The sequence below is a fragment of the Alternaria alternata genome, assembly GCF_001642055.1.
Source record: "Alternaria alternata strain SRC1lrK2f unplaced genomic scaffold CC77scaffold_20, whole genome shotgun sequence".
Classification (NCBI taxonomy): Eukaryota; Fungi; Ascomycota; class Dothideomycetes; order Pleosporales; family Pleosporaceae; genus Alternaria; species Alternaria alternata.
Genome location: NW_017306209.1, coordinates 153,422 through 177,915, shown reverse-complemented (window position 1 = coordinate 177,915; position 24,494 = coordinate 153,422). Strand labels below are relative to the sequence as shown.

Genomic DNA, 24,494 nt, shown 5'->3' with positions numbered 1-24,494 from the left:
GAATGCTAGCGCATGCCTAGCTAGGCAAGCTTCGAGTAAAAGCCACCGTGTAATGCACCTTGTTCGTTATTGAATAAAGGTTGTATTTTATGGAAAGAACCGCCTAGTAGAAAAGAAGAAGAAGCGTCTGGTATACACCTCGTCATCGCTTTCCGACGCCCTCGCATCCAGATCCGTCGTAGTTGCATCAATGCTAGAAACTGACAATACCCTACATTTTCCATACCCGACCCGGACACACCGCCGCTTACAAGTCGCCGGCTATATGCGTCTGATCTACTGGCTGTAAATGCTCCAAACGTTCATGTTCGCTGTTGCTGGGGCATGCGCCCCTCTCCCTGCAGCCCAATATATCACTGCTCTTGATGCGTCTTGTTCGCTCAAAGCAATGAGTCAAGTCGAGTGAAGACACTCAAGCACGCAGCAACAACCTGTTGTTCAATCATCAGCGCTCTGTCGTCATTTTAGGAATCGAAATGCAATCGGCTTACCTCAAGTTGAAGCTCCTTATCCTTGGAACCATTAACTTCGTCAGTGATGAGCTGACCCAAGTTTGCGCCGACACCCTGTGAACCCCCCTGCCTCTTTGCAAAGGGCCATTGTGAGTACTCTGCCAGCAATTCGTCCACTTGAGCGAAAGCCCGTTCCCGCGCTTCGTGACCCAACGTTGTCAAGGCATTCTCCAGTACGTTGGCGGCATAGGCGGCGCAGACCATGGTGATGGTTCGAAGCACCCTGAACTCCAACTCTTCGGGGAGGAACTGGCTGCCAGGAAGGACCACGGTACGGTTGGTGAGAACGTTCCGGACTCTACGTCGAATCTCCTCCTTTGCGCCGCCGTCTGCAACGGGGTGTGTAGCCATGTCGAACAGGAGGAAGTTCTTCTTTTCGGTGCGCAGGATGCCCTTGTCGACGAGGCCTTTGCATAGTCGTTCGCGTACTTGTTTCAGTTGGTAGCCAATCTTCATGAGATTCCATGTCTCTCCTGTTTGTATAGTTAGTGTCGAGCACCAGCCTTGGTATGCCACGCCATAGACGTACCGCTCATGAGATCGATCCAGGAGTTGACGCTCATCTTCTCGCTCGACTTCATCATCTTCAGGGCCTCGTCCAGTAGGACCTCTCCAGTCAACGTGTCATCAATAACTTCGATGACCCTGTCTGCGAGGGGGAAGCGGCGTCGATTCGAGTCCTTCTGCATGCTCACACGGCCTCTGAAGGCCAGTTCTATGACAATGCATCCTCGTAGCGCATAGGAGATGTTGTCGTTCCAGAACGACAGGTATCCCTATTCTCACTCATCAGCCTGCTGCCCCTAGCCCGCCCGCGGCCTGCGGTGTACACACCTGTTTGTCTTTCAGTCCCATAAGGATAATCTCCTCCATGAGCGTCAGCTTTGGCTGTTTGCTCCTCTCTGCATTTTCGCTGATATCGCGGGGATCGAATGCAATCTTGTGGCCGTTCTCGGAGCTTTCGTAGGAGGTTTCGGGGGTGCGGTCGTCGTTGCGCTTGGGTGCTGGCGAGCTGACCCGGCTGCCCTCGTCCTCGCCGTTGCCGGCAGCGCCGCCGCCTCCTCTCCGGCGCGTCAGACCAGAGCTAGAAGCCATCAGGTGTGGTTGTGGAACGGGTGGGGAGTGTTTGTTGAAATTATGGGTGATGCTCCTCAACGGGCGCAGGGATGAGGGCGCTTGGGCTGCGCATACGCCGTGTCGGACTATGTGGGACTTTCGGTGAAGGCGATGTAAGAGAGCGTGGCGGATCACGGCAATGTAGCGATAAAGGGGGTATCGTAACGCGCGTGTGCAGGTTTCGAGTTGGGGGTTGATTCTCGTGCCACATCTATCAGCGGACAGGGCTCGGTCTCGGATGTGCCAAGATTAGTTACGCACGCCTCAGCAATCAAGTAAACAGGCGTCCAACAACACAATAGCCAGAGCAATGGGAGGTGGATAGCGTCAATTCTATCAGAAGTACACGGTGCCGACCCAGGCGACTGTTTTACAAGGAGGCATATATATAGCGATGCCGGTAGGACCGACTACCAATTCCACATCCATCATCTCTCACCCAGCGCGGATCTCAATATAATTTAGTGAGCTGCAATTTGATTAGTATCAAGTAACCTTGCGTTTTGCAACTTGAGACTTACCATCGGGCTGAGCCATGATGTAATCCACTGCTTGCTTGACTGTGATATCATCAGTATGTATAAATCTGACGCTGCGCTTCAGAACATACCGCTGTGGATGGCATCGGCCTCCTTGTCGGGGATTTCAATGCTGAACTCCTGCCAAATTGTCAGATGTGTGCCTTTCGTGTATCGCGTGCAGGCCAACTAACCTCCTCAATCGCCATGACTACTTCTACGGTATCCAGACTGTCGAGACCGAGGTCGTTGTGGAAGTGCGATTCGCCGTTCAACTGCAAACTGTAAGTATTTGTTTCCGAGCCCTCACACACGTATGGTAGCTACCTTGGAGGCATCGGTGACCTGCTTCTGTGTTAGCCACTGCCTAAAAATCTAGTCGCATAGTCGTTACCTTGTCGAAGTTCTTCAAAAGGTCCATTATCCTGCCAGTGACCTCATCTTTTGACAGACCAGCGCTCGCGGCGTAGCATCGTACAGCCTGGAAGTATACGGAGGGGTTCATTTGCTTTGGCTGAACGAAAGAGCTTCGCGCAACGGGGCGAGCCATTGCGGCCTGGCATCGTGGGGCAGCGCGGACAGCGGACCGGGCGGACCTGAGAAGTGCTGTTCGGAACATTGTGACGGGTTGCGAGGGTGTCGTGCGAGGTAGCAGGGTCGGTGGTGGTGGTGGTGATGTTGATGCTCGACTAGAACTTCAGACTAAAGTTACATTACGTTAGTCAGCCGTCAGGAAGCATTTCAGTACGAGCAGACAGACGCACCTCTAATAATCACAACAACTCGTATACAAGACCAAGTCAGACTTGAAGATCATTCACAGACCCTCCAAGATCACTAGGTACAAATCTCTGACCCCGGAGTTGCCTCCCACTGTTGTTGCCGTCATTGGACTTCTCGGCCAATCGCAGCTTCCGCGTTACAAGCGACAACCTCAAGTTTCGAGCTTGACGACAACCTCCATATCCGCCAGCAACCCCCCAACCCGCCAGCGACTCCACCACGCTCACAATGGCCAGCGCAAAGCCATTGACAATGTTGGCGCGCAGCCGCCCAGCAGCCACGCTGCTCCGGTCACCGCAGTTCGCGTCTGGACGCCTCCCCTCGCCCGCCACCGTCGCCTTCTTCTCTACCACTCTATCCCGAGCCGCCACTCCAGCAGGACCCCCACCACCAGGCTTCCGGTTACCAAAGCCGAAGCGATGGGATGAAGGAGAAGGTGCATTGGACCGCGCCGGCAAGTACTTCTTGCTTATGGAGATGTTCCGTGGCATGTACGTGTCGCTGGAGCAGTTTTTCCGACCACCGTAAGTACCTCAATGCGCAGGCTGGTAGCATGCTCGACATCCAGAATACCCGATCTGACGTTTCTGAAGATACACCATCTTCTACCCATTCGAAAAGGGCCCCATCTCACCCCGCTTCCGAGGCGAGCACGCTCTGCGACGGTACCCCACGGGTGAGGAGCGTTGCATTGCTTGCAAGCTGTGCGAAGCCATCTGCCCTGCGCAGGCCATCACAATCGAGGCTGAGGAGCGTATGGACGGTAGCAGGAGGACCACACGTTATGACATTGACATGACCAAGTGCATCTACTGCGGTCTCTGCCAGGAGAGCTGCCCAGTCGACGCCATTGTTGAGGGTATGTCCGCGTCATCCGTGAGCTCCAAAGTATGTGTTAACATGATATAGGACCCAATGCTGAGTATGCCACCGAGACACGAGAGGAGTTGCTTTACAACAAGGAGAAGCTGCTAGCAAACGGAGACAAGTGGGAGCCTGAGATCGCCGCTGCTGCTCGTGCGGATGCGCCTTACAGATAATGTAGAGGAGTGGTGCGAGTTTACTGTATATATAGGAGGAGCGGTTCCGCCTGACACAGCCAGTCGGGTTTCATTTGTCAATGCATCAGTACAAGAAGGGACCATTTCAACAACTGTGGGCGATACTCAAATTATTGAGAACATACATGTGGACATTGGGTGTGCTGCGATCAAGGGCCCGATTGGATGCATTCCTATTGTTTTGCGAGACAGCACTGACATTTGAACTAATACAATCGAGGAAAAGACATCGCAATATTCAAGACCCTGATACTCCTAACGCTCATATACGATGCCTGCCATGATATGGTATCAAACGCCAAATGCCTTCCAATAGTGCACATGCTACCTCCTTTTCCTTTTATGTACCGTCATTCCACCCAGCCTCATAATCATTTCCCCTTGAAAGTACCCTCAAAGCCCGGTCGCTTCGTGACCTTCTTGCCGGGCTTCTTAACCTTCTTTTTACCCTTTTGACCCTTGTCCTCCTTGCGCTTCTTCAAGTTCTCCTCTCGCTTCTTTTGCCTCGCTGCCTTTCCTTGGTCGACATTGGTCAACCTCTCCTTCCACTCTTGCTTGCTCTTGTCTTTCTGTTTTTGCTGACGCTTGAGGCTCTTCTTTAGAAGGTTGACGTCGTCGAACACCTTCTCACCCTGTGCCCTTTTCTTAGCGGCGAGCCACAAATCCTTCTCTTGGATGTCTTTGCGCTTGTTCTCATCAAAGGCGTTAAGACGAGCCTGCTTCTTCTGCGCAGCCTCTAATGCAGTCTTCGCGTCTGACTTGCCCTTCTTCTTCTTGGATTCGAGGAATCCGGAAAGATTTCCCTCAAGCTGTGCGCCATCCCATGCAATCTTGCCAAAGTTGAAATTGCGCTCGTGCTCCGGCGACCTCGCTGGGAATATGGAAGGTGAGCCCGAACCGCCTCTTATCCGTGCGAGCTGCTCCTCTGCTTGTTGACGAGCCTCGTCTTCCTTCGCATCCTGACGAAGTGCCTTCTTGGCAGCTTTCTTCTCGGCCTCTTTTTTCCGTCGTGCCTCGATTAGCTCTGCTCGATTCCGCGCAGGACGTCCATCCGGACCGTCGGCCTTTCGCGCCGCACGCATGGCCTCTAGCTTTGCGTTTAATCGAGCGCGGAAATCTTCATGCTTTTGCGGGTCGATCGTGTACGGCTTCTTGGCTTTCTTCTGTGGTGCTTCTTCGCCAGACTGAGGTAACGAAGAGTTTGATGAAGCGGCTGACGCGACCGAGGCTGTAGAGGAGTTGGAATTGGCAGTAGTGGAGGGAGCGGTAGACTGACCCTCTTCGACGAGACCGCTCACGTCCAAAGCTTCTATGCGTTCGTCTGGGTGTTCGTGTTCGTCTGCAGATTCGTCGTCGTCTTCGACTTCGTCCTCTTCAGGTTGCTTGGCGGCGGCGAGATCTTGGAACGACGTCTGCTGCGACTTCTTGGCCTCCTCCTTTTTCTTGTTCTTCTCCTGCTTCTCCTTCCTCTTCTCTCTTCGCTTCTCTGCTTTCGCGGCAGCCTTAGCCTCAGCTTTTGATAAAGGCCGTGTCTCAGCAGCTTCTTCGTTTTCCTCGACTACTGGCTCGGCGGGCTGCGTCTTCTGCTTCTTTGCCTTGCTCTTGATCCCCTCAAGAGGCTTCTCCTTTGTGATGTCCATGTCGAGGTCCGACGACTCAGGCTCAGATATTTCCTCACCCTCCAATTCGCGCTTCCGCTTTAGCGCGTTCTCGTCCATGACGTCTTTGGCGCTCTTGTGTGATGCAGGATCCAGCTTCGCTCGCTTGGCTGCTTGTCGTTCCTCGAGGGTCTGCTTCTTCCCTTTCTTTTGCCATTGCGTCTGCAGACATTATGTCAGCATAAAGCGGAGGCCCATAAGAGAAGAGGTGCATACGCTAGTGATACTCTCATCCTTCCCGTAGTAGTCTTTGGCAGGTATCAGAGACATGAGGCCTTCGAAAGCCCGGGCATGGCTCTTCAAACGCTCCTGCAGCTCTCAGTTAGCGGCGAGAACGACCGGCAGCAGTCGTTCCGCGATGCATACCTCGAGATTGTCGCCCATTGCGCATAAAACAGACACTGGGTACTCTTGGTAGTATAGTCTGTCCTTGTTCCGAAAGGTCCAGGGCGTAGAGTTGGCGGGGCGAGCGTGTCGTGTGCGGGTCGCGAAAATCGAGGTCAAAGGCCAAGATTTCAAATGTTCGCAGACTTTCAGCGCTAGGACCCTTGGTTGCTGCACCAATCAATCACCGCTGCCCCAGCCACCGCCCGCTCAGCCTTGACTCGAAGCAGGCTCGCGTGCTCCAGGCTCCTTCACCAGCATCAGCCTCGTCTGCCCGCAAAGCGCCGCGAGTCCGTTGATGATGCGCGCCTGTCAGATCCGCCTGTCTCTCGCGCTCAACGACGATAGGCCAAGACCATCTGTTTGCTGTACATCAATAGTCGGTGGAGACGCGTCCGCACAGCCACCCGAACACAGGCACAACCTCGTCATTGCTTGCCTTTAATATATCCTAGGCAACGCCCGGGAGACCACTGGTCATCTCCTAATAAACATCCACCTCGACGCTGTCTAGCTAACAATACTGCCATTGTCTTTCGCTCTAATGGCTATGCCGATCATTGAAGCCCGATCTCTCTCGTCGCTTACCGCTCTTGCTTCCAACCCACCAGCTTATCCAAGGAATCCTACCCATGAGAGGCATGAGCCACTAGTATTGTATATCGCCCGTGTTCCTGGCAGCAGAGGTACGGCTGTTAAAATGTCTTCCTCTGATGTAGGCCTAACGTGCTTCAGATGTCTTCTTATCTCCGATGAAGCCGCGGGAAAAGGTGGTAACTGCAGAAGACATACAGAGCTCACTCTATTTCGTCCACGTTGAGCAACCAGAAGATGCCTATCTTGTCAACCCTCCTGAATCTCAGGATTCAGAGTATACACAGCAGAGTCAAGATTCTTTCAACTCTGTCTCTACACCTATCGTGCCCAGGAAAGCGGTGCCTGGCATAACTACAGCTCCTGTTCGAAAACCTGTTCCTAGCACTCTCGCATCTATAAACAAGTATTCAAACAACCAGAACATCGATGCGGGAAATTATGCGCGGAGGTCTGCGATGCTCGCTCCAGAATTCAGCGACAGCCCCCGACGGTCATTCGATTCCAGCCAGCATAACCAAGAAAATCGAAGGCCGATACCTTCACCGCGCAGACGATCAGAGAACCCATCGCGTTCCAGTGCGTCTCTCACCCTAATTCGGCGTGATCCTGCGTCTGGTGCGCAATGGAACGTTGCTCGCATCGAAGATCCGCCTGTTCTAGATGTTTCTTCCCTGACATCGAGTGATCCTAGCAACAAGAAAAAGATCGGAGCACCAATGTACATCGACGTATTCAATCCAGGTTACTCCAAGTTTCTTCATTCCGACACAGCTGGCAAGCCTCTCCTGACAAGTCGGGATAGTGGCACATCTATCCAATCATTCCAAGCAGGGAGTCACCCGTCAGCGAATGAGAACGTGTTCCGCCGACGAATCTGGATGGAAGGGTCACAGCATACAGGTGGCTTTGGCCACAGAAAACTCAACTCCCATGATTACAACAACGGGCGTCCTGATTCTAGAGGTAATCATTATGCGCAGACCAACTCTGCGTCGACAGATGTGCGGGCTGCTCCCACTCCCCCACTCATGACGCGGGAAGACCAGACGTACAGTAGCATTCAAGTCTCTGACAGACAAACGAGTTTCCGTGGTTACGTCTTTACAAGTCCGTGGAACGGCCGATGCGAGTTTGTCACAGGGATAGGTGGAGGATCGTTAAAGGTGATTCTAGTTATATCAACACGATGCGCCATAGATGATGCTGACTGCTGTAACAGTGTCGACATGTCGTCCCAGGACTTCAAGGAGCTCCACCCACAGCCATGACGGTTAGTGAAGTAAGATTCAACCTTCCGAGTAGTTCGAAAGGTACTACGCCTCGAGGTGAGGAATCTTCAAAACGCTCGTCATTCTTTCGTCGAGGGCGTCACAGTCGCAACAACTCGTCTTTGTCACTCAGCCGTGATGAAGAAACCGAAGATGCTAGAAACTCGTTGGACCGTTTGGATCTTTCTCTAGGCCAGGAGTTCGCGGGTGGTGGTTTCGGTGGCAAGCAAGCAAAGTTGGGCAAGATCATCCTGGAAGATGAGGGCCTGAAGATGATGGACTTGTTAGTCGCGGCGAATATGGGACTATGGTGGAGGGCCTACGAGAAAGCAAGCGGAGGCTCTACGGGTACTCTATGATAAGCTGGTAGTGGCCAAAGTCCATGGAAGTGTGTGTCATAGTGTGCTATCATAGCAACAAGGATTTCTAAAAAAGATATCAGGCTACTTGTTCTCGAGATTTCCAACAAAGGATTCTGGTTGTCTGCCCAACTATATGGGTGAAGACTGAGAGTTTCCTAGCAAGTCGAACCCCGCCGTATATCTATACCTATTCCACTCGAGATCGAGCCACTCCTGTCGTCCTAGGTTTTCGAATAAACTCATGACCTCCTCGCTGGGCCTCCAGTCGCCAACCTGCCACTGCACGATTGGAGTGGGTGCCGCAGCAACAGCATCGCCGTCCTTCTGCTTGTTATCACCACGCCCAGCAATGAACTTGACACCCCATCTGTGGCCGTTATCCATTGGCAGTCGACTTTCCTCCACTTCTCTGTCGTCTGAAGGTTGCCACCACAGGTGCGTGAAAATCTCAGCGTCCTCGAGGCTCGGCATATTGTCGCGTGTCAGAGACTTCGCAAATGCCGCAAGCAGGGGCTCGATTCGCTCCCTACAGGGCTCGATGCGAAACATGTCTAGTTCGTAATCGTACTCAGACCCGCCGGTCGGGCTGTCGTGGTACTCGCCGTCGAGGTCCATATCCTCGTCCGTGTCGGTTTCGCGGGGGTAGTGTTCTGCGTCTGAGATCTTGTACCCTCCTTGTTCAAAGTCGTGTGGATCCTCGCCACCAGGGCCGATAAAGTACCACCGCCCGTCTGGACGAAGGCAATGAAACTCGAGCCGGAACCGCCGCATTTGTGACCACTGGTGGTCGGTTGATGCCTCGGGACTAGGGAATAGGTCTGAAGTGACCATAGCACGTACGTCGAACAGGCTTAGCTGCGTACCGAGCTTGCACAGGCCGACAGATACCGGGTCTTTATCCGCGGGATAGATCAGATTTGGCCGGGCCACGGACTGGTCATGCTGGGCGAGTGAGAAGAAAGGCCAGAAGTGCAATGAGGCCCTGGTCAGACTGGTCGGGATCCTTTTCCCGCAGAGATGTTTCTCCTGGTTCATGATGGCGGCACCGAATTCGTGACGGGCGTCTCGTAGGGGGCCCTCCCACGGCCGGCTCAAGTGCTCGTTCATCACCCTACTTGTCGTGGAGGCGGGCATGGGCCGCTCCCACAACCACTTGGCATTCCACTCTTGTACAGCCGGCAGGTGGACGAGGCACTGCAGTGGCACGAGGGTAGATAGAGGGCGTATGTCTTCCGCGGTGTCGGCGTCCCCGCCGCACCTTGATCTGATGGTCAGCTGACTCACAAAGGGCAGGTCTGGTAGTGTCTCTGGGTCGTGCAGCTGCAGGCGGCGCGAGTGATATCTGCGATGGTAGCAATCTGGCTCCTCTGGGTCAAATCGTTGCGGCTCGATTATGAGCTCCATGCCGATGCGGGCTGGCGGATCCTCGACCTCTTTGTATGCGGCAGTCAACTTCTCATACAAGGCACGGATGCGCACCGACATGTGGGCACTGATGGCGGTGGTTTCCTCGACAGGTTCATGGCACGGCAGTTGCTTCTCCACATGTTCACTAACATCGATGAGGAGGAGCGGCAGCGGGAGCCAATATTGGAAATTCCCGAACTTTTCGTTTAACGCTGCCTTGGCCTGTTCGAAGAGCTCACTCTCGAAATTTGGGTCGATCTCACGAAGCGGCATGTTGATTGATATAACGTGATGGATCAGTGGTGAGGTTGGTTCTTTGCTTAGCGAGGGCGGGGGGCCTGATTGGAGTTAGAAAGAGATGTAAAGATAGGAGCGGACATTACTATATCTTCGCCGCAGCTACTGCGTGAGCATGCTGTAGATACCCGGGAAAGTAGCAAAGAGTCACATGAGCAGAAACGAGGCGAGTTGCGAACGTAAAAGGTTACTCCATATGTTTTGTTGCCAAGCAAGAAGCTAGAACCAACCCGGGCGGTTAAATCACCTGAGGGTTCCAATGATATCGTACTCAGTGACTAAATAAGTTGTTCCTGAGTGGTGGAGCAGAGGAATAAACGGGAGATAAATCATTGATTGTAAGCAGTCCGCAGAGACCCGCTATTCAAGCAAGGTTCCTTATCTAACATGTAAAGTCAAGCTGGCGATGCTAGTTATGGCCATCTTCGAGGAGTTTTACGACAGGGAAGCCAGGTAGTCACCGTTCAAAGGAGTGTTGAAATAGTCATGTCGCGATAACCATGCCGTGTTCGGCGATGCTTGCAGATTTACCACAAATCATTCATCGCACTTACTTTCCAACTCAATACATCCATAGCAACGTGCCTCCCAAAACATCGCGGTTTCCTTTTCTTCTAGCTCTCCACGTATACCATAAGAAGCCAGCTATGCCTCGTAGTCTTCGAGACTCACCCACCAACAACTTACTCAAGACACTTCTAGCTCCTAGCAGCATACTTTGACACTCCTCTAATACCTCTGACCTAAACGTCTAACATCTCGGAGTATCTCCTCGCCGCATTGTCAGTTTAGTATGTTTTTGGCTCACCACAAGGTCTGCCTACTGCTCTGCACGATGCTCGTCACGGGTATGATCCTGGTCCCCACCGCCGTCGCCACACCCGCCGTACAGGACCTTGTCGAACTGAGGAGTGTCATCAATGCGGCAGCAAGTGCCATCGGGGATCCCAATAATCCCAACCGTGGCTTCGGCTTCAATGTTTTCGGTGGTAGTGATCAAATGGGAACTGCAGACCTTGTCAACAACATTACCAATACCATACTGAGAGAAAAGTTCCAGCTGGACACGAACAGAGTATGTGTCTTACCTCGAAACAAGCTGCTATGCGGCCATTGCTGACACGTAACAAAAACAGACGTCTTGGCTTCTGCCAGACAATCTTGCGAATACCTCCATCCCCATCAACGGCACAACATCCACGCCTTCTACTCAACCCACGCCCACACTGCCCATCACTGCCAGTCTGGCATTGCCTAGTGTTTTACCCACCACGACGCCCACAGTAAACAACATCACTGTTGACCTTACCACCCCATACATGGAATACGTCCAAGCCATACCCAACTTAAGCAGCAGTCTCACAACTCTGGGCCGAAGTTTCCACCGCGAAATGAACAGCCCTATCACCGAAGCTGTCACCGGCCTCCAGCAAACTCTCACGACGTTCCAAACCGCAATGCTCGAGAGTAATCTCATCACCGCCCAGGCTGTTATACGCACTATCCGAGCGAGCAGTAGTTTGGAAAGTGCGTCGACAGCATGGAGCCGTTTTCTCAATCTGCCGGGCGGTGGAAGTGATGATGATGATGCGGGGTCTGCTTCGCCGTCATCAACCTCGAACAGGCCAGGGATCTTGGGTCGAGCGGAAGTTCAGAGGCCACCGCCTAAGGATGGTAGGTTTTATACGCACCTTGAATTGTGGAATCGCTGGGAACAAAGAAACAAGGCGTCAGCTCAGGAGAAGACTGGGCCGTATGGCGGTGTTATGGTGCAGGCGGAGGAAAAGCATGCGAGTACTACCGCTGCTGAGAAGGCGAGGGTGGGCCGGCCTTTTGTTGTGTGAATCGTTTCTTGCTTGGCCTCTTTATACAGTTGTTCTCTTAGCCTTGGACAGACTTAGCCTACTGAATAGCTCCGCCTTCCTCTCTCAAATGAATCGCAAATTGTCTCAGATCATGTCGACTCCCTCAACTCTCTGGATTGATCCCAGACACATAAAAGTGTATCACATGAGCAGATAAAAGTTTTCTGAATGCAGAGATGTAAATATGCTTCGATAATAATAACGACAAGCTAAGATGAGTCTGGGGGGTGGATATCTTCGAAGACAGTATGCAACGCAATGACGAACAAACAACGACAACATTGAAACAAAGCCAAGTTAGCGCCATCCGGCGCTTCAACAAGGCGAAACGATCCATAACCTCATGACTTTGACTAGAGAAAACTCAACACCAGTCCCTTGCATGCCATCCTTCATTTCTTTCCGACCTCATCCTCTTCTTTGTCCTCCTCTTGATTCATAATCATCTTTCGGTCCATCAAAAAAGGAAGCATGGGTGATGGGAACACTCGAAAAGAAGTCTCATCTCATTACCAGACCATACATTAAAACACATCACATCAAGGTCTTCTTGGGACCTAAACCAAAACCCATTCACTACCTCTCTTGATGAATTTATCCAGCATCAGGGTGACATCGGTAAGGACAAACCGACAGATGTAGAAACCGAAGAACTCGGCGGCGTGGCGCGTGGATAGCTCGAGACCGACATGTGTAGGGGAGGAATGCTTGAGACCTGGATCTTCGACTTGGCGTGCGATTTGGTCTAAGGGGTTTTGTTAGTATACGCACCATGGTGAGGAGATGTGAAAGCATACCTAGTATCTGGACCGCATCGAATAACCGCGCCAAAGAACCCATATAGCTTGCATTGGGACCCTCAAACACAACACCGGAAATGTCTCGCTTGGCAAAGCGAATGCTTGGGAGGTTTGTCATGGGAAGCGTCGACATGACTAGACTGTCCTTGGGTACTTCAGCACCCTTGGTACCGCCGGCCATGCCAGCAAGGTTGACGCCGGAGTTCTTTGATCGGAGTTTCCGCCAAGATGCAAGATACGACTTGCCCTGAGCAACAGCACCCTTGGCAGTGTGGTCTTGAGACCCATGCTTTCCGACACCATCAGCTGACGCCGCACCTTCGCCAACTGTAGTCGCGTCTCTGAAAAGTGCAGTTACGGACTGCACACCGACTTCGTTGCCTAGTTTCTTCGCTAGCTGGGTTTGTACCTGATCAAGCACTAGCTCCAGAGACTGCATCTCATCAAGTACAGCGTCTGCATCGTTCGTATCCACAGACGCTAGCTTCTGCAAGGCAGCTGTAAGCATATCGCAGTTGGCAGTCTTGTCTTCGATGTTCTTTAGCTTAACGCCCTTTACTCGCCAGACATCGCGAGGAATAAAAAGCTTAGTTGAGAGGTATCCACCGCGGGGATGTGCAATCGTCTGATAGAAGCATCGCATTAGCCAGAACGGTCTCAGTAGATACGAATCCGGACATGGCTCCAGGGGTATCGGTGCGTTTGTGACAGCTGGGCTTGGCGAACCGGGCGAAAACGGTGAGTGGATATCACTTTCAAACAAGTGCATCCCTCCACTCGGTAGACCATCAACGTTGAATGTGGGGATGCTAGGTGTTGGCATTGCTAGTCCGGCATTGCTGGGTTTCCGCCCCGTGATGGAGAAGGTCGTGCTGAGTGGCGTTCCTATGGACGCATCTGAGCCATCTGGGCTGGATATTGACAAATTGCGCTGCTTCAGGCTAAGGGAGGATTTGTTCTTCCGAATTCCCATGGCTGAGGTTTTCCCAGTCTTTGGTGAACCTGGCACAAGACCAGCCTCGTTGGATACAGCATGACCAAGGGCGGGCGTCGCTGGTGAAACAGTGGCAGCAGTCTCGGCAGGACTGTAGAGGGGAGGCTGAGGCGATGGAGCTCGGAGGCCAGATTGTTGGGACGCTTGCGGCAGCGCGGGCAGTTTGAACGCGGAGTCTAATGTTGGCTTAGTAGTGCTGAATGTTGGTGCCGCAGACTTGGGCTGGACAGGAAGATCGGTAGGCGCGTCCTTAGCTGGCACCGGAGGCTTCTCCGTATGCGGCGCTGGCGGGACTGGTGGTACAGAAGTCTCGATTTTTAAAGACTTTGCGTTTTGGCCTGATAGTCTCCGGCTTCGTACTGAGGCTGCGTCCTTGGTTGCGGTGGTTGGTCGTGGTGTAATTTCTGCTGTGTCAATCGTTTGCGATGCTTGTGATTCCGGAACAGGAGGCAATGCAGGCAAAGCACCAGATGGAGCAGGCGCGGAGGGAGGGGCATGTGTGGATGACTGTTTGGATGTCGGGTGTATCACCTCCGCAACCGTCGAAAGTGATGTACCACCCGTCGTTCTGTGCGAGGATACTGAACTGTTGTACGTGCTTCCAGAAAAGCCACTCGAGTCCGACTGCCGCGGTAATGACGACTTTGTCTGTAGATCGAAATCGAAGCCATCGAGCATATACTCTCTCGTCATCTCATCCAATAACCGCTCTTCCTCATCCGCCTCGTCGTTGAATCTTATCTCAGCACTTTCGCGCACGTGTGGGAGTCCTTCGCTCCGAAGCTGCGTCTCCTTGTAACGATACTTGGCTGCAGCGATAGCTTCCTCCCGTTCGGCTTCACGTACGCGCTCTTTGGCTAGTTCCACGTTTCGCAGCTTCGTCGCTATCATATCGGCAGGGGTGGACATGTCGTCATCATAAGGTTCGTAGCCGTCGTCGTACGCAGCTTCGACAGCTGCGTCAAGCGCCGCGTCGAATTCTGCCTCGGTTCCTCCGCTTGCGTTTCGTAGATGCTTTCGGCGTACTCCTCCAGGAGACATGGAATGCACTGAGGATGAACACGACGAGCCTCCAGACTCGTCTATAGTATCAAGCCATGATGTTGACTCGTTGCTGTGTACTCGCTGATGGTTCGTCTTGACTGTCTGTTGCGGTTGCAGTAACCGGCCATATTCTCCGGGCTCAGAGTCGGTCTTTCCGCTAAGGAGAGGAGACTTGGACCGCTTTGGAGACAGTGGCGGAGGCATGTATACACGGTCCATCATTGACTCGGCAGTGGAAGATCGGACAGACGAGGTAGAAGGGGCAAGTCGCCCAGGCGGGGGCTGAAGGTTGAACTGTGGATTCTGCATGCCTCTTTGCACATCGCGGATAGCTGTGGATATGACAGATTCACGAGGACCTTCGAAACCTGAACGAAGGGGCAATTGCTGTGAGGGAGCCGATGTTGGCTCGCCCATGGAGGGGGTATCATATATGGAACGGTCGTTAACTATGCGGGATACTGTGGCAGTCTCAATGACTGCAGGCGGCTCGTCGTCATCCAGGAGCAGCATTGAGCGGTGTTCGTCCAGCGATTCCCCGCTCATAGGACGAGCCGGTAGCGATTTGCCACTGTGGTTAGTGTAGCCAGGATCTAATCGTCGTAGCTCTTCTATGCGGTTGGTATACGTTACTCGCTACCTGGGTTAGCACCGGGGTTCTGGACAAGGTTTAGGCGTAACTTACAATAGCATCCAGCTTCCGCCTGTCCTCCTCTTGCGAGCTGCGGATCATGACCTGCTGGAGGAGCTTGCAGGCATCCTCGTACGCCTCCATGGCGCCCTCGAAATTTTGCGCATTGTCGAGCAGGACAGCTGTGTTGGCCTTTTGCAGGGCGCGCGACAGCATTGTCTTCTTGTCCTTCTCCCTCCGCTCGCGTGTGCGGGGAGGAGTGCCCTGGTGGCCGTCGTCTAGCCTAGCGCTGGCGTTGCTTTCGCTGCGAAGGTGATCCCTGCTGGGGCTCCGGGCGTGGGTTCTGCTGGCGGATCTGAACTGTTCTCTGCTCTGGCTCCTCGAGTGGTCCCGTGAGGCGGCCTGCCTGTGACCCGCGCTCGGCGGGGGCTTTTGGGCGTTCTCCTTGGGTGCCGCAGCGATCGATGGTCTTCGTCCTGTGGAGGGCCGACCTGGGCCCGAAGTGGAGTCGGCCTCGTGGAGGACCGCAGGCGACCCGAGAGGCGACTTGCCCAACACTCTTTCAGCCTTTGTGGTGCGCGAGGGAGGCCGCTGGCCAGGCGGGGGCTGCGTGGGTTTCGAGTTGAAGTAGTCGCGTGGCTGGTTTCCGGAGAGCAGGTTCGGGGTAAAGAGGCTGGATGCAGAGGGTGAGTTGTTGGTAGTCGAAGTGCTCGTGGGAGTGTTGGGGTCGTAGACGGTTGAGGGTAGGAGTATCGGAGGCAGCGAGGGTATCTTTGGGGGCGCCGTCACAGACGACGGGGGGTCGTAGACGGGGGAGCGAGGGCGGTGTCGGCGGGGACTCGACGTGGGCGAGCGTGAGGGCGATTGCGGGTGCGGTACAGATGCATTGGCGGTGGTGGGCGTCGTGGCAGGCAAGGTGGTGGTGATGCTCAGCTTGCGCGAGAAACTGGGGTGGTGCTGGTGGTTGGCGTGCGGGTGTTGGTGGTGTGTATCGCGCCGCTCCTGCTGGTCCCGACTGGCGGTCGTGGTGCTCTGAGACCAGCGGTTCAGACTCGCAGAGGCAGTTGGGCCGTCCCGCGAGGCTGCAATGCCATCTGCTGCGCCGTTGGCAGCGCTGGAGCGGCGTCTGGACGAGGCCGGGGGCGGTGTGGCCCGCTTGTGGGGGGGTTTGGTGGACGAAGACGGCGATTCCGCGTTGGAGTCCCTCAGCGAGGCGGACCGGTGCAGCGACGACGACGAGATGGAGCCACTGCGCGACGACTGGCGGCGGTGCGAGGGATTATCCGGTTGGGCGGTCGTGGTGTTCATGTTGGTTTGTCGACTCCCGTCGAGGCAGGAATGCGTGTCTCAGGCCAAGCCAGCGGTTAATGCAATGCGCATGCAGGCATGGTTGCCGCAAGCAGGAACGCGCTGGGGCAGGCGGCGATGATGCGGCGAGGCGTGGCGGGCGGCGTCTTCGGTGCTGTCGTGCAACGGTGCTGTCTATCTTGAATATGTCGTACGTACAGCGACGAGAGACGGCCCTGTGGAGCGACAATGCCGCCAAGGAGAAGGGGTCTTCCAAACACAGCCTAGTCTTCCCATGCTAGATACCCCTGTCCGGCCGACCCGGCTCCCTCTCCTCCCATGCTCCGGACGAACACCCGACTCAGACCAGCGACTCTCTGTGCTGCACGCAACCGCTCTGCTTCAGGGGCCCAGGGCACCGCGTCGCCGAAGTAGTCGTCGTCCTGACTCGTGCGCCGCCTGTTGGGGGTGCCTGAGTCCATGACCCTCTGCCCGCGACATTGCGTTTCAGACTCGTCTTCCCAATTGCATCCTGGCCTCTGCTGCAGGAACTGACTAGGTCCTGGCCCTATCGACTAGCCTTGTGGCTGCGCTTGATGGACGCCCACAGTCTGCCTGCCTGCATTCCACACTGGGTTCCTGACTTACTTTCCCACTAGAAACATGCCCTACTGTCCTCTCATCTCTCCATTGTAGATCTATCGTTCCTAGTCCATCTTCTAGTCTGCGCATACAGTACATCATGCTTCTTCCCTGTTCCCCGCACCCCCATCTCCATTTCCCATCTCCCACGTAGCAAAAAAACAAACATGCATTGCTTACTCCCGCAACGCCTCCTACGCCGCGGCAGCCAAATGCGATATCGCCTTTGCCATGTTTCGGAATGGCATTGTTGCCCTGGCAAACAAGTGAAAAAGAATCCTCACGTCCCAACATTTACACAACCCAACGCGTTCGCCATCGCGCTCATGGCAGCCCGACGCCCGAACATCGTAATGTGCCACATCGGTCCGTTTGCCACGCGCGCCAAGTCCCATTGCTATCAAACACGCGGTCCCAGCATCGCGGTTGTCTCGCGCATACGATAATGATAATGACCTGATACTGACACACGCCTACTTGTCTGACACGAAAAGCACCTGCAACAAGCAAAACTCCATCACGCATCTTCTCACATACATGACATTGGTGGCTTCGTGATTTCTTTTTGCTCATATGCACGCCACGACGAGCCAACCGTCTGCACGACATTTATAATCGTTTTCGCCTCTCCGCAGCCTCCTCCAGGCTACTTGCCAGCCTCCGTGGTCTGACCATGATCACGTCTACCGTTCGGGTCCACCATCTCTCGTTTCATGCATTACCGTTATCGCGTCATGGACACTGCTCATGCTCAACCCTGCAAAACAATCAATCGAAGCACCACTAGCCGCTTAAGCTCCACTTGTCCATCTTCCAGTGAGCTTGTAATCCACATGTCATATGCTTACTCCATCGCTGTTTTTCTTCAGTGCAGGTCAACCATCATGTCCTCCTCCGCCTCGAGGCTGTCGTCCCATGCTGTATCCATAGCATCGCCGTTGTTGTTGCTCTGCCGCTTACTCAACCGTTTCTGGTTCTCGACGTACTCTTTGGTGAGCGTCAGTCGGTAGTCGGCATCCTTGACTTGCTCGGCGAGCATGTTGGTACGACGCGTCTGGTCAAACAGGGCTTGCTGTTGCTGCTTCTCGCTCTTGGCTAGAGGCCCCTGTGTTGGATCTAAGAAGAAACGTAGTACGATCCCCGCGTTCGACTTGTCCGTCTCCTCTAGTCGTGCGTTCAGGTGCCCATCCTTGATCAATGTGTCAATGTATCCGGCGATCTCATCTGCGGAAGCCCCCAAGTGGCTGGCAATGTTTGAGACTGGAATTGCCGAGTATGTCCGTGATAGCCGCGAAACGTAGGCCCGTGTTTGGCTGCTGATGAGCTCGTTGACGAGGCCTGTGTTGCCATCCTACATGTCTTGTCAGCGTGTGCGCAACAAACCGTGAACGTTTTGTAGTGTCTCATAACCATACCTCTGCCCAGATCTCAGACCCTGCTTGCACCTGGGCCTTCAGCTTGGACATGTTATCCAGTTCCTCATACGCCTCTGCCAAAGCTTCGTATGCTTTCGAAGCAGCCTTGATGTTCTTGATCGCATTGCCGTTCGAAGTACGTGGGCAAGTTCCCATCTGCACATGTCAGCTCGTTCCATTGCAGACTGCTCAACTGTGACATACCTTTCCCTCGACAAGACAGCTCACTAACGCCCACTTCCTATACGCCTCCAGCATCAGACCGTTCGCGGTGTTGGCCGTAGGTATGACCAACACATGTTCGAGGAAATGTTGCGCCTTCTTGAACTGGCGAATTCCCAGATATGCTTGGGCTCCTAGAACGTAGTATTCCTCTATTTCTGACACCGAGAACTTGTCTGAATGCCCAGAATGCTGATGTATATACTCTCCGCTACTCGCGACATCCGCACATGGCACTGAGTACTCGAGGCCGTCACGGGCAACGGTCGGCATCCTCAGAGGAATAGTGTGAATGTAGTTGTCGAGGATGGGTTCGGCGGCCGCGTACGATCGTGTCTCGCAACATAGCTGTACGAAGAGGAGGTGAATTGAAGTGAAGGTGCCTGTGGTAGGGTCGAGTCGGGTCATAGCTGACCGCATCGGTGCAATAGCAAGGCTCGGCTATAGTCGTCAGTATCTCCTCCTAGCAGAAAGCATCTCGTTGAGCATACCGATCCGCATGCGCGCGCAATTTGTTCTAGATATTCTACCAGTGTTCTCCATTCCTTTCCAACATATCGCAGCTGTATAGGATCCGCAGTCTCGAGAAATAGTACTAGCTGATTCCATAATGAACCTCCGGGTTGCAGTGTGTCTGGGATATTCCTCTTCTCGACAAGGGTAGAGATGCGGTGGCGGAGGGCAAAGGCGTACGCTATTGAGTTGACGGCAGGGTTAAGTATCTAGAAAGTCAGCTGTTTGCAGGCCGATACGATATGTTTTCCTTACCGAGAGAACATCTTGTTGTGTATCTGCGCCCTTGGTCCAAGATGTCGATGAGATGTTGGATAGTTGTGAGACAAACTGGCGGGCCTTGGTGTCATAATCGCGCCTCTTCACGAGCTCTGGGCTGTCCGGTTGGAACGAGAGCAGTATGGTGGTGAGTTCGGCCGACATGGTCGCGGCAGCGTGGAGCGATGTCGTAGGTTGAGCACGTATACAAGGCGGCGGGCGGCGAGGTGGGGTATCGTGTTGCTATTGCCAGTGGGCACCTAGTGCAATATGGTTATTCGACTTCCAGTAAACTTCCTGTAGCTGGAAGCAGGTGTCTGGTTAAGCAGTGAGGAGGAAGGCGTTGTTGCTGCAAGACGATCTTTGAGTTCAATTGTTTGTACAGGCGGAGGTGTCAAGCTCCCCGCGAGCTCAAGGCATCTACGCACGGACGGGCCCCTCCCCCTCGTCACCTTTACCTTTACTATGGTGGTGCACTTCAACATGATCTCAAGACGAAGCAAAGCAAGAACGCATAAGTGAAAAAGTGCATGGTCATTCAGCGTCATTCATCTGTGGTATCGTCTATCCAACAACGCCTAGAAAACAATCCAAACCCAGAACGTTATACAAACGGGCAAAAGCGTAACTTTACCTCTTCTTGACAGCTTCCTCCATACGCCTTATCAGGACCTTCAGGCCGACACCCTTCTCGCAATTGCTTTCGAGGAACGCCTCCATTTGCTCTCTGACTTGCTTCATACCCTTCAGTACCGGCAATCTTCTCCCCTCTTCACCATCAAGATGCATGAGCGGGTTCAGAAGCAGATCGAAGCACTCGTGCCAAATCTCCGTCTGCCAGTATCGCTTCAAGCTCTCCTTGATCTTGTACGTTTTGGTCGCGCCAGCACCGAGAGTTGCGCCGCGCTCAGCTATCGTAGAGATATACTTGCCAAATAGCAGATTGTGGACTATGCCAGCAAGCCCGTGATAGTCGATCTGGTAGGTCCAAGGACGGAGTTCGCGCATCTCTGCACAGTCGGCTTCTGTAGTAGGCCAGTCTGCGATGAACTGTACATCTGGCTTGAAGGCCTTCATGTCAATGCCACGGCCGAAATCGATCAGCGAGACACCCTTCGCAGACCAGCCATCACGCCCGTCGCGCTTGTACTCCGAGTCCCAATGCTCGTCCTTTTGTAAGGCATCAAACCGAACGAGAATGTTGTCAGACTTGAGGTCACCGTGTATCACACCCTTGGAATGAAGGGCCTCCACCGTACGGAATAACTCGATAGTGAAGAACATGGCAAGTTGCTCGTCCATGACACCATTTTCCCCACGAGAGAGGTTTACGAGATCCAAAAGAGTACCTTGGTCTCGATACTCTTCCACAAGATAACACTCGTCTTTAAAGACGTGCATCTCGTACGCGCAAACGATCGAATCAGCCGCTCGAGACACGCCTAGTCGTCGCTTGGCTTGTCGCATAATGTAGAATTCCCACGGCGTTGGCGGATCCTCCATCTTGATAGCTTCCAGATCCTTCCGCTTTAGGCCGAATTCGCCCTTGCCCATCTGCGAAGGTTTGTTCTCGTCGTCCTCGTCCTCGGAATCTTTGCTTTCTACCAGATACACTGGCGCAAAAGCTCCTTTGCCAAGTTCACGTTTGACGGCATATGTCCGCTTTGTTCCCGGGAACTGCAGAGTAGGACAGAGAGCAAGGTTTGTGGAAGTCTTCTCTGCCTTGCTCGTTTTGACGGACTTGGTGTACTTGCGTATATCAGCACCCTTTCCGTAGCTCTCTTCGGTGTCTGCGTAGTATCCGTCGTAGCTATCTAGTGGCGGCTGGATTTCTTGCAGAATGGTCTTGCGGACGTTCTCGTCTACCGGATTACACTGCGCGTCTTTAATGATTGGACCGCTAGCCTTTGGTGCTTTAGACGAAACCTCCTTTGCAGCCAACGGTTTCCGTTGCGGTTCCGCGATGGGCTCTTTGGGTACTGGCTTCGATTCTGTCAGGGCGAGTTTCGCGACTTTCCCTGAACCGTCAATAACTTGACTTAAAAGATCTGCAAAGGGACTACTGCAAGTCTCATCCTCGTCGTCATCCTCAAGAATGTCAGTTGTACCTTTCGATCTTGACGGCGTCTTGGTAGCAGCGCTAAAATAGTCCTTCTGTGCATAAGCAGTGGCGATGCCCAAGGACGACTCCGTCTTCTCAACAATCGGTGTCATGAATGGCAACCGATTGTTCGCAGCCTGTATCGGGTCTCGATAGGGCTGCATTGCTGGAACATAGTCTTCTGGTGGGACAGGGACAAAGCGAGTAGGTAGTGAAGCAGGTGCTGAAGGTGAGGTAGGGGTGACTACATCAGATTCCCGTTGCTGTTCGGAGTCGACATCTGGACGTGTCAACTCATCAAACGAGTCGTCATGAGAATGCTCGGAATGTTCGGACTCATCATCTGATCCATCGTTTTCATGATCCTTAGGCACGTGTTTGCTCTCAGTGAAGTCTGACCATGCAGAGGCACTTTTGGTGTCTGAATCATTGGCATCACTTTCTTCATCTTCATCTTCATCTTCATCTTCCTCTTCGTCTTCTTCGGTGTTGAGAACCCTAGTGCCGAGTGTGAAATCTCCCACTGTTGTCTCGTCTCCGAATTCGCTCGTAGCGCACGATATGCGACCAGTAGCAGTACTTTCGGCTCCACTCGTATAGTCATCCTCATCGTCCCCACTGCTTTCTTCACCACTTTGGACCTCGGAGACTTCCTCATCAGCGTTCTTTAGTGGTTCGTTGAAAATATCGTATATTTCGTCCATGGCCTCCTTGGTGTGGAGGGTCATTGTCGTTTCTGGGCCAGTCTTCTTTCGCCGTATCTTTGGCTTCGCCGGAGAATCCAAGTTGGCTTGGACTGTTCCTTGTTAGTGTACAAGTGACAACCAGATGTCCAGCCGATCACTTACTTGTCTGAGTCTCCCCGCGAACTTCCTTGACCTCCATAACCTTGATCTTCCTAGTTCTGTTGGCCCGCTCCTCTCGTCTGGCTTTCTTAGCTGCCCTTGCTTTGTCTACATCTGCTTGTGAAGGTGGCGCGTTTTCGTCGTTACCCATGTCGTCATCAACACTACCTTTCAAGGGTACAGTCTTCGGCTTGGGGGGCTGTTCATGATCCTGCTTAGGCGCTAGAGGTGCGGCCTTGGTCTTTGGTCGTTCAGCAACCACTTCCTCTTCGGCTGCTTTCTTTGCCCGCTCCTGCTCTTTGCGGCGAATGGCATCCCAATCATGATCCATCCACCCCCTGTACTTAGCTCGCAGTTCTTCAAATGAGTATTCTTCCGACATAGGATCTTCATGGTTAGGGTACACCTGCTCTAGATCTACGAAGACTACTTCAAGTCTACCAGTCCTTGGGTTGACCGCTTGTTGATATTCACGCAATGGGTGGGGGCTGACATTTTCGTCATTGGGATTCGATTTGGTCTGAATACATGCATGGCAAACGCCCACCAATTAGTCCTGTGGTCGTAAATATATGGAGGGGCTGATGTAGGCAGATCAACTCACCTCATCCTTGAAAATCGACATTTTTGGAACGCCAGTGTTCTTCTTTCCAACCTTCAGAGTCTCACCCGCCCAGGGGCGTGCTTCGGTCGCGTTTTCCTTCTTGCGGTCTGCGAGCGATCCAATGCTGTCCCACCCCTCTGTGCTACCTGTCGAGCCAGGTCTTGCGGCATCATCACCGTCCGAGAAGATTGCAAGTTTGGGCTTTCCTGAGCGAGATGCACCTCCAGCGGTCTTCGGCTGGCTCTGTGGTTGCGGGCTCGGCGCACTGGGTGACGCAAGCGCAAAAGGGTCCATCTTAGCGGCAAGGGCTGGACGAACGGCAGGGAGTGCGGGGCTTGAAGGTTCGGGAGCCTCCTGAGGGCGGCTTTCGAGACGGTGCTGAAATTCTCCGTACTTGCGAATCAAGCGCTCAACTGGGCGGGCTTCGCGGTCGATGCCCAGGTTGTAGATCTCCTCTGCTTGTGTGAAGCGGCCTGCGCCTTCTAACCAGGCCGCAAATTCTTCGTAGAATAGCGCAAGGTTCTCTCCAATATTGTGTCGCGCCAGGTAGGCGAACGTCTCCCGCGGCGCGTCTGAGAAGAGGTGAATGTAGTGCAGCCAGAGCTTGAGGTAGCGCGCGTCGTTCTTGTACTCCGGTGAGGATTGGAAGGCTTTCGTTGCGCGCTCGAGGAGCGGACAAAGTTGCGACTGAGGTGTGTTTTGTGCGGACGGGTATGCTTCAAGCGTCCACTTTACATAGCGGGTGTAGATCTGGATTCGTGTGCACAAAGTCAGTACATGTCTCACCACATGCAGTTCGTGTATTGGTACTACTGACATCGAGTGGGTCGTCGGAGTCGTCAATCGCCATGAGCTCCTTCTCGAATCCGAGGCGAGTTGCGCTGTGTTCATCTTGCATCTGCGACGGGGACCGAGTTTGGCCAGCGGCCGAAGTCAACGGTGGCGTGTAAAGCTGCGCGAGCGCTCTTGCAGAACGTCCGCTGGGCAGACTCTGGATGTTTTCCTTTTGATTCTCAATGACTTCGAAGTCAATAAGATCGTCAGAACCCATGGCGCCGGTAGGGGTATCACAAAGAAACAAGAAGAAAAAAAGATGGGTATCAAAATCCAGGTACAGAACCAAGAGTCTTACCCGCTGTCGTTGTTGCTCGAATCGGATGTGTATACACTGGGCATAGGGTACGCGGGGCTTGCATGGGAAATAGCACGCTTTGCCCGAAACGTTCCATGTTTCTACGGCAACGGGGCCGCCACTTCCAAAGCCACGCTAAGACGCACAGACAGTGTATGATATGACACAGGCTCACCAC

General features: G+C 53.5%; 8 protein-coding genes across 8 annotated transcripts; 3 read left to right on the top strand and 5 right to left on the bottom strand.

Moving 5' to 3' along the window:
• Positions 1–380: 380 nt before the first annotated feature.
• On the bottom strand, positions 381–2,696 carry CC77DRAFT_1064689 (GPP34-domain-containing protein; the record flags this gene model as incomplete). The annotated part of the gene is made up of 9 exons (XM_018528754.1): positions 381–431; positions 492–985; positions 1,042–1,288; positions 1,347–1,714; positions 2,150–2,188; positions 2,239–2,287; positions 2,341–2,421; positions 2,474–2,491; positions 2,541–2,696. 9 exons carry the CDS (start codon positions 2,694–2,696, stop codon positions 381–383), a joined length of 1,503 nt encoding a protein of 500 aa, XP_018382228.1.
• Positions 2,697–2,906: 210 nt separating this feature from the next.
• On the top strand, positions 2,907–4,244 carry CC77DRAFT_1023576 (NADH-quinone oxidoreductase). Its single transcript, XM_018525688.1, has 3 exons — positions 2,907–3,453; positions 3,523–3,788; positions 3,839–4,244. The coding sequence occupies exons 1-3, from the start codon at positions 3,158–3,160 to the stop codon at positions 3,967–3,969; spliced, it is 693 nt and encodes a 230-aa protein (XP_018382227.1). The 5' UTR covers positions 2,907–3,157; the 3' UTR covers positions 3,970–4,244.
• Positions 4,245–4,344: 100 nt separating this feature from the next.
• CC77DRAFT_1052949 (hypothetical protein) lies at positions 4,345–6,032 on the bottom strand (the record flags this gene model as incomplete). The annotated part of the gene is made up of 3 exons (XM_018527722.1): positions 4,345–5,810; positions 5,865–5,957; positions 6,015–6,032. 3 exons carry the CDS (start codon positions 6,030–6,032, stop codon positions 4,362–4,364), a joined length of 1,560 nt encoding a protein of 519 aa, XP_018382226.1. The 3' UTR covers positions 4,345–4,361.
• Positions 6,033–6,478: 446 nt separating this feature from the next.
• CC77DRAFT_355435 (hypothetical protein) lies at positions 6,479–8,322 on the top strand. The gene is made up of 3 exons (XM_018531346.1): positions 6,479–6,718; positions 6,768–7,792; positions 7,849–8,322. Exons 1-3 carry the CDS (start codon positions 6,577–6,579, stop codon positions 8,254–8,256), a joined length of 1,575 nt encoding a protein of 524 aa, XP_018382225.1. The 5' UTR covers positions 6,479–6,576; the 3' UTR covers positions 8,257–8,322.
• A 13-nt stretch (positions 8,323–8,335) lies between these two features.
• CC77DRAFT_1023575 (hypothetical protein) lies at positions 8,336–10,120 on the bottom strand. The gene is made up of 2 exons (XM_018525687.1): positions 10,050–10,120; positions 8,336–10,004 (listed from the first exon to the last, which is right to left on the bottom strand). Exon 2 carries the CDS (start codon positions 9,937–9,939, stop codon positions 8,389–8,391), a length of 1,551 nt encoding a protein of 516 aa, XP_018382224.1. The 5' UTR covers positions 9,940–10,004; positions 10,050–10,120; the 3' UTR covers positions 8,336–8,388.
• Positions 10,121–10,798: 678 nt separating this feature from the next.
• On the top strand, positions 10,799–11,807 carry CC77DRAFT_943700 (hypothetical protein; the record flags this gene model as incomplete). The annotated part of the gene is made up of 2 exons (XM_018534924.1): positions 10,799–11,038; positions 11,100–11,807. The coding sequence occupies 2 exons, from the start codon at positions 10,799–10,801 to the stop codon at positions 11,805–11,807; spliced, it is 948 nt and encodes a 315-aa protein (XP_018382223.1).
• A 6,284-nt stretch (positions 11,808–18,091) lies between these two features.
• On the bottom strand, positions 18,092–19,799 carry CC77DRAFT_1011871 (hypothetical protein; the record flags this gene model as incomplete). The annotated part of the gene is made up of 5 exons (XM_018523733.1): positions 18,092–18,577; positions 18,642–18,797; positions 18,846–19,304; positions 19,355–19,585; positions 19,632–19,799. The coding sequence occupies 5 exons, from the start codon at positions 19,797–19,799 to the stop codon at positions 18,092–18,094; spliced, it is 1,500 nt and encodes a 499-aa protein (XP_018382222.1).
• A 465-nt stretch (positions 19,800–20,264) lies between these two features.
• On the bottom strand, positions 20,265–24,235 carry CC77DRAFT_943111 (hypothetical protein; the record flags this gene model as incomplete). The annotated part of the gene is made up of 4 exons (XM_018534899.1): positions 20,265–22,531; positions 22,584–23,100; positions 23,185–23,934; positions 24,002–24,235. 4 exons carry the CDS (start codon positions 24,233–24,235, stop codon positions 20,265–20,267), a joined length of 3,768 nt encoding a protein of 1,255 aa, XP_018382221.1.
• Positions 24,236–24,494: the final 259 nt, after the last annotated feature.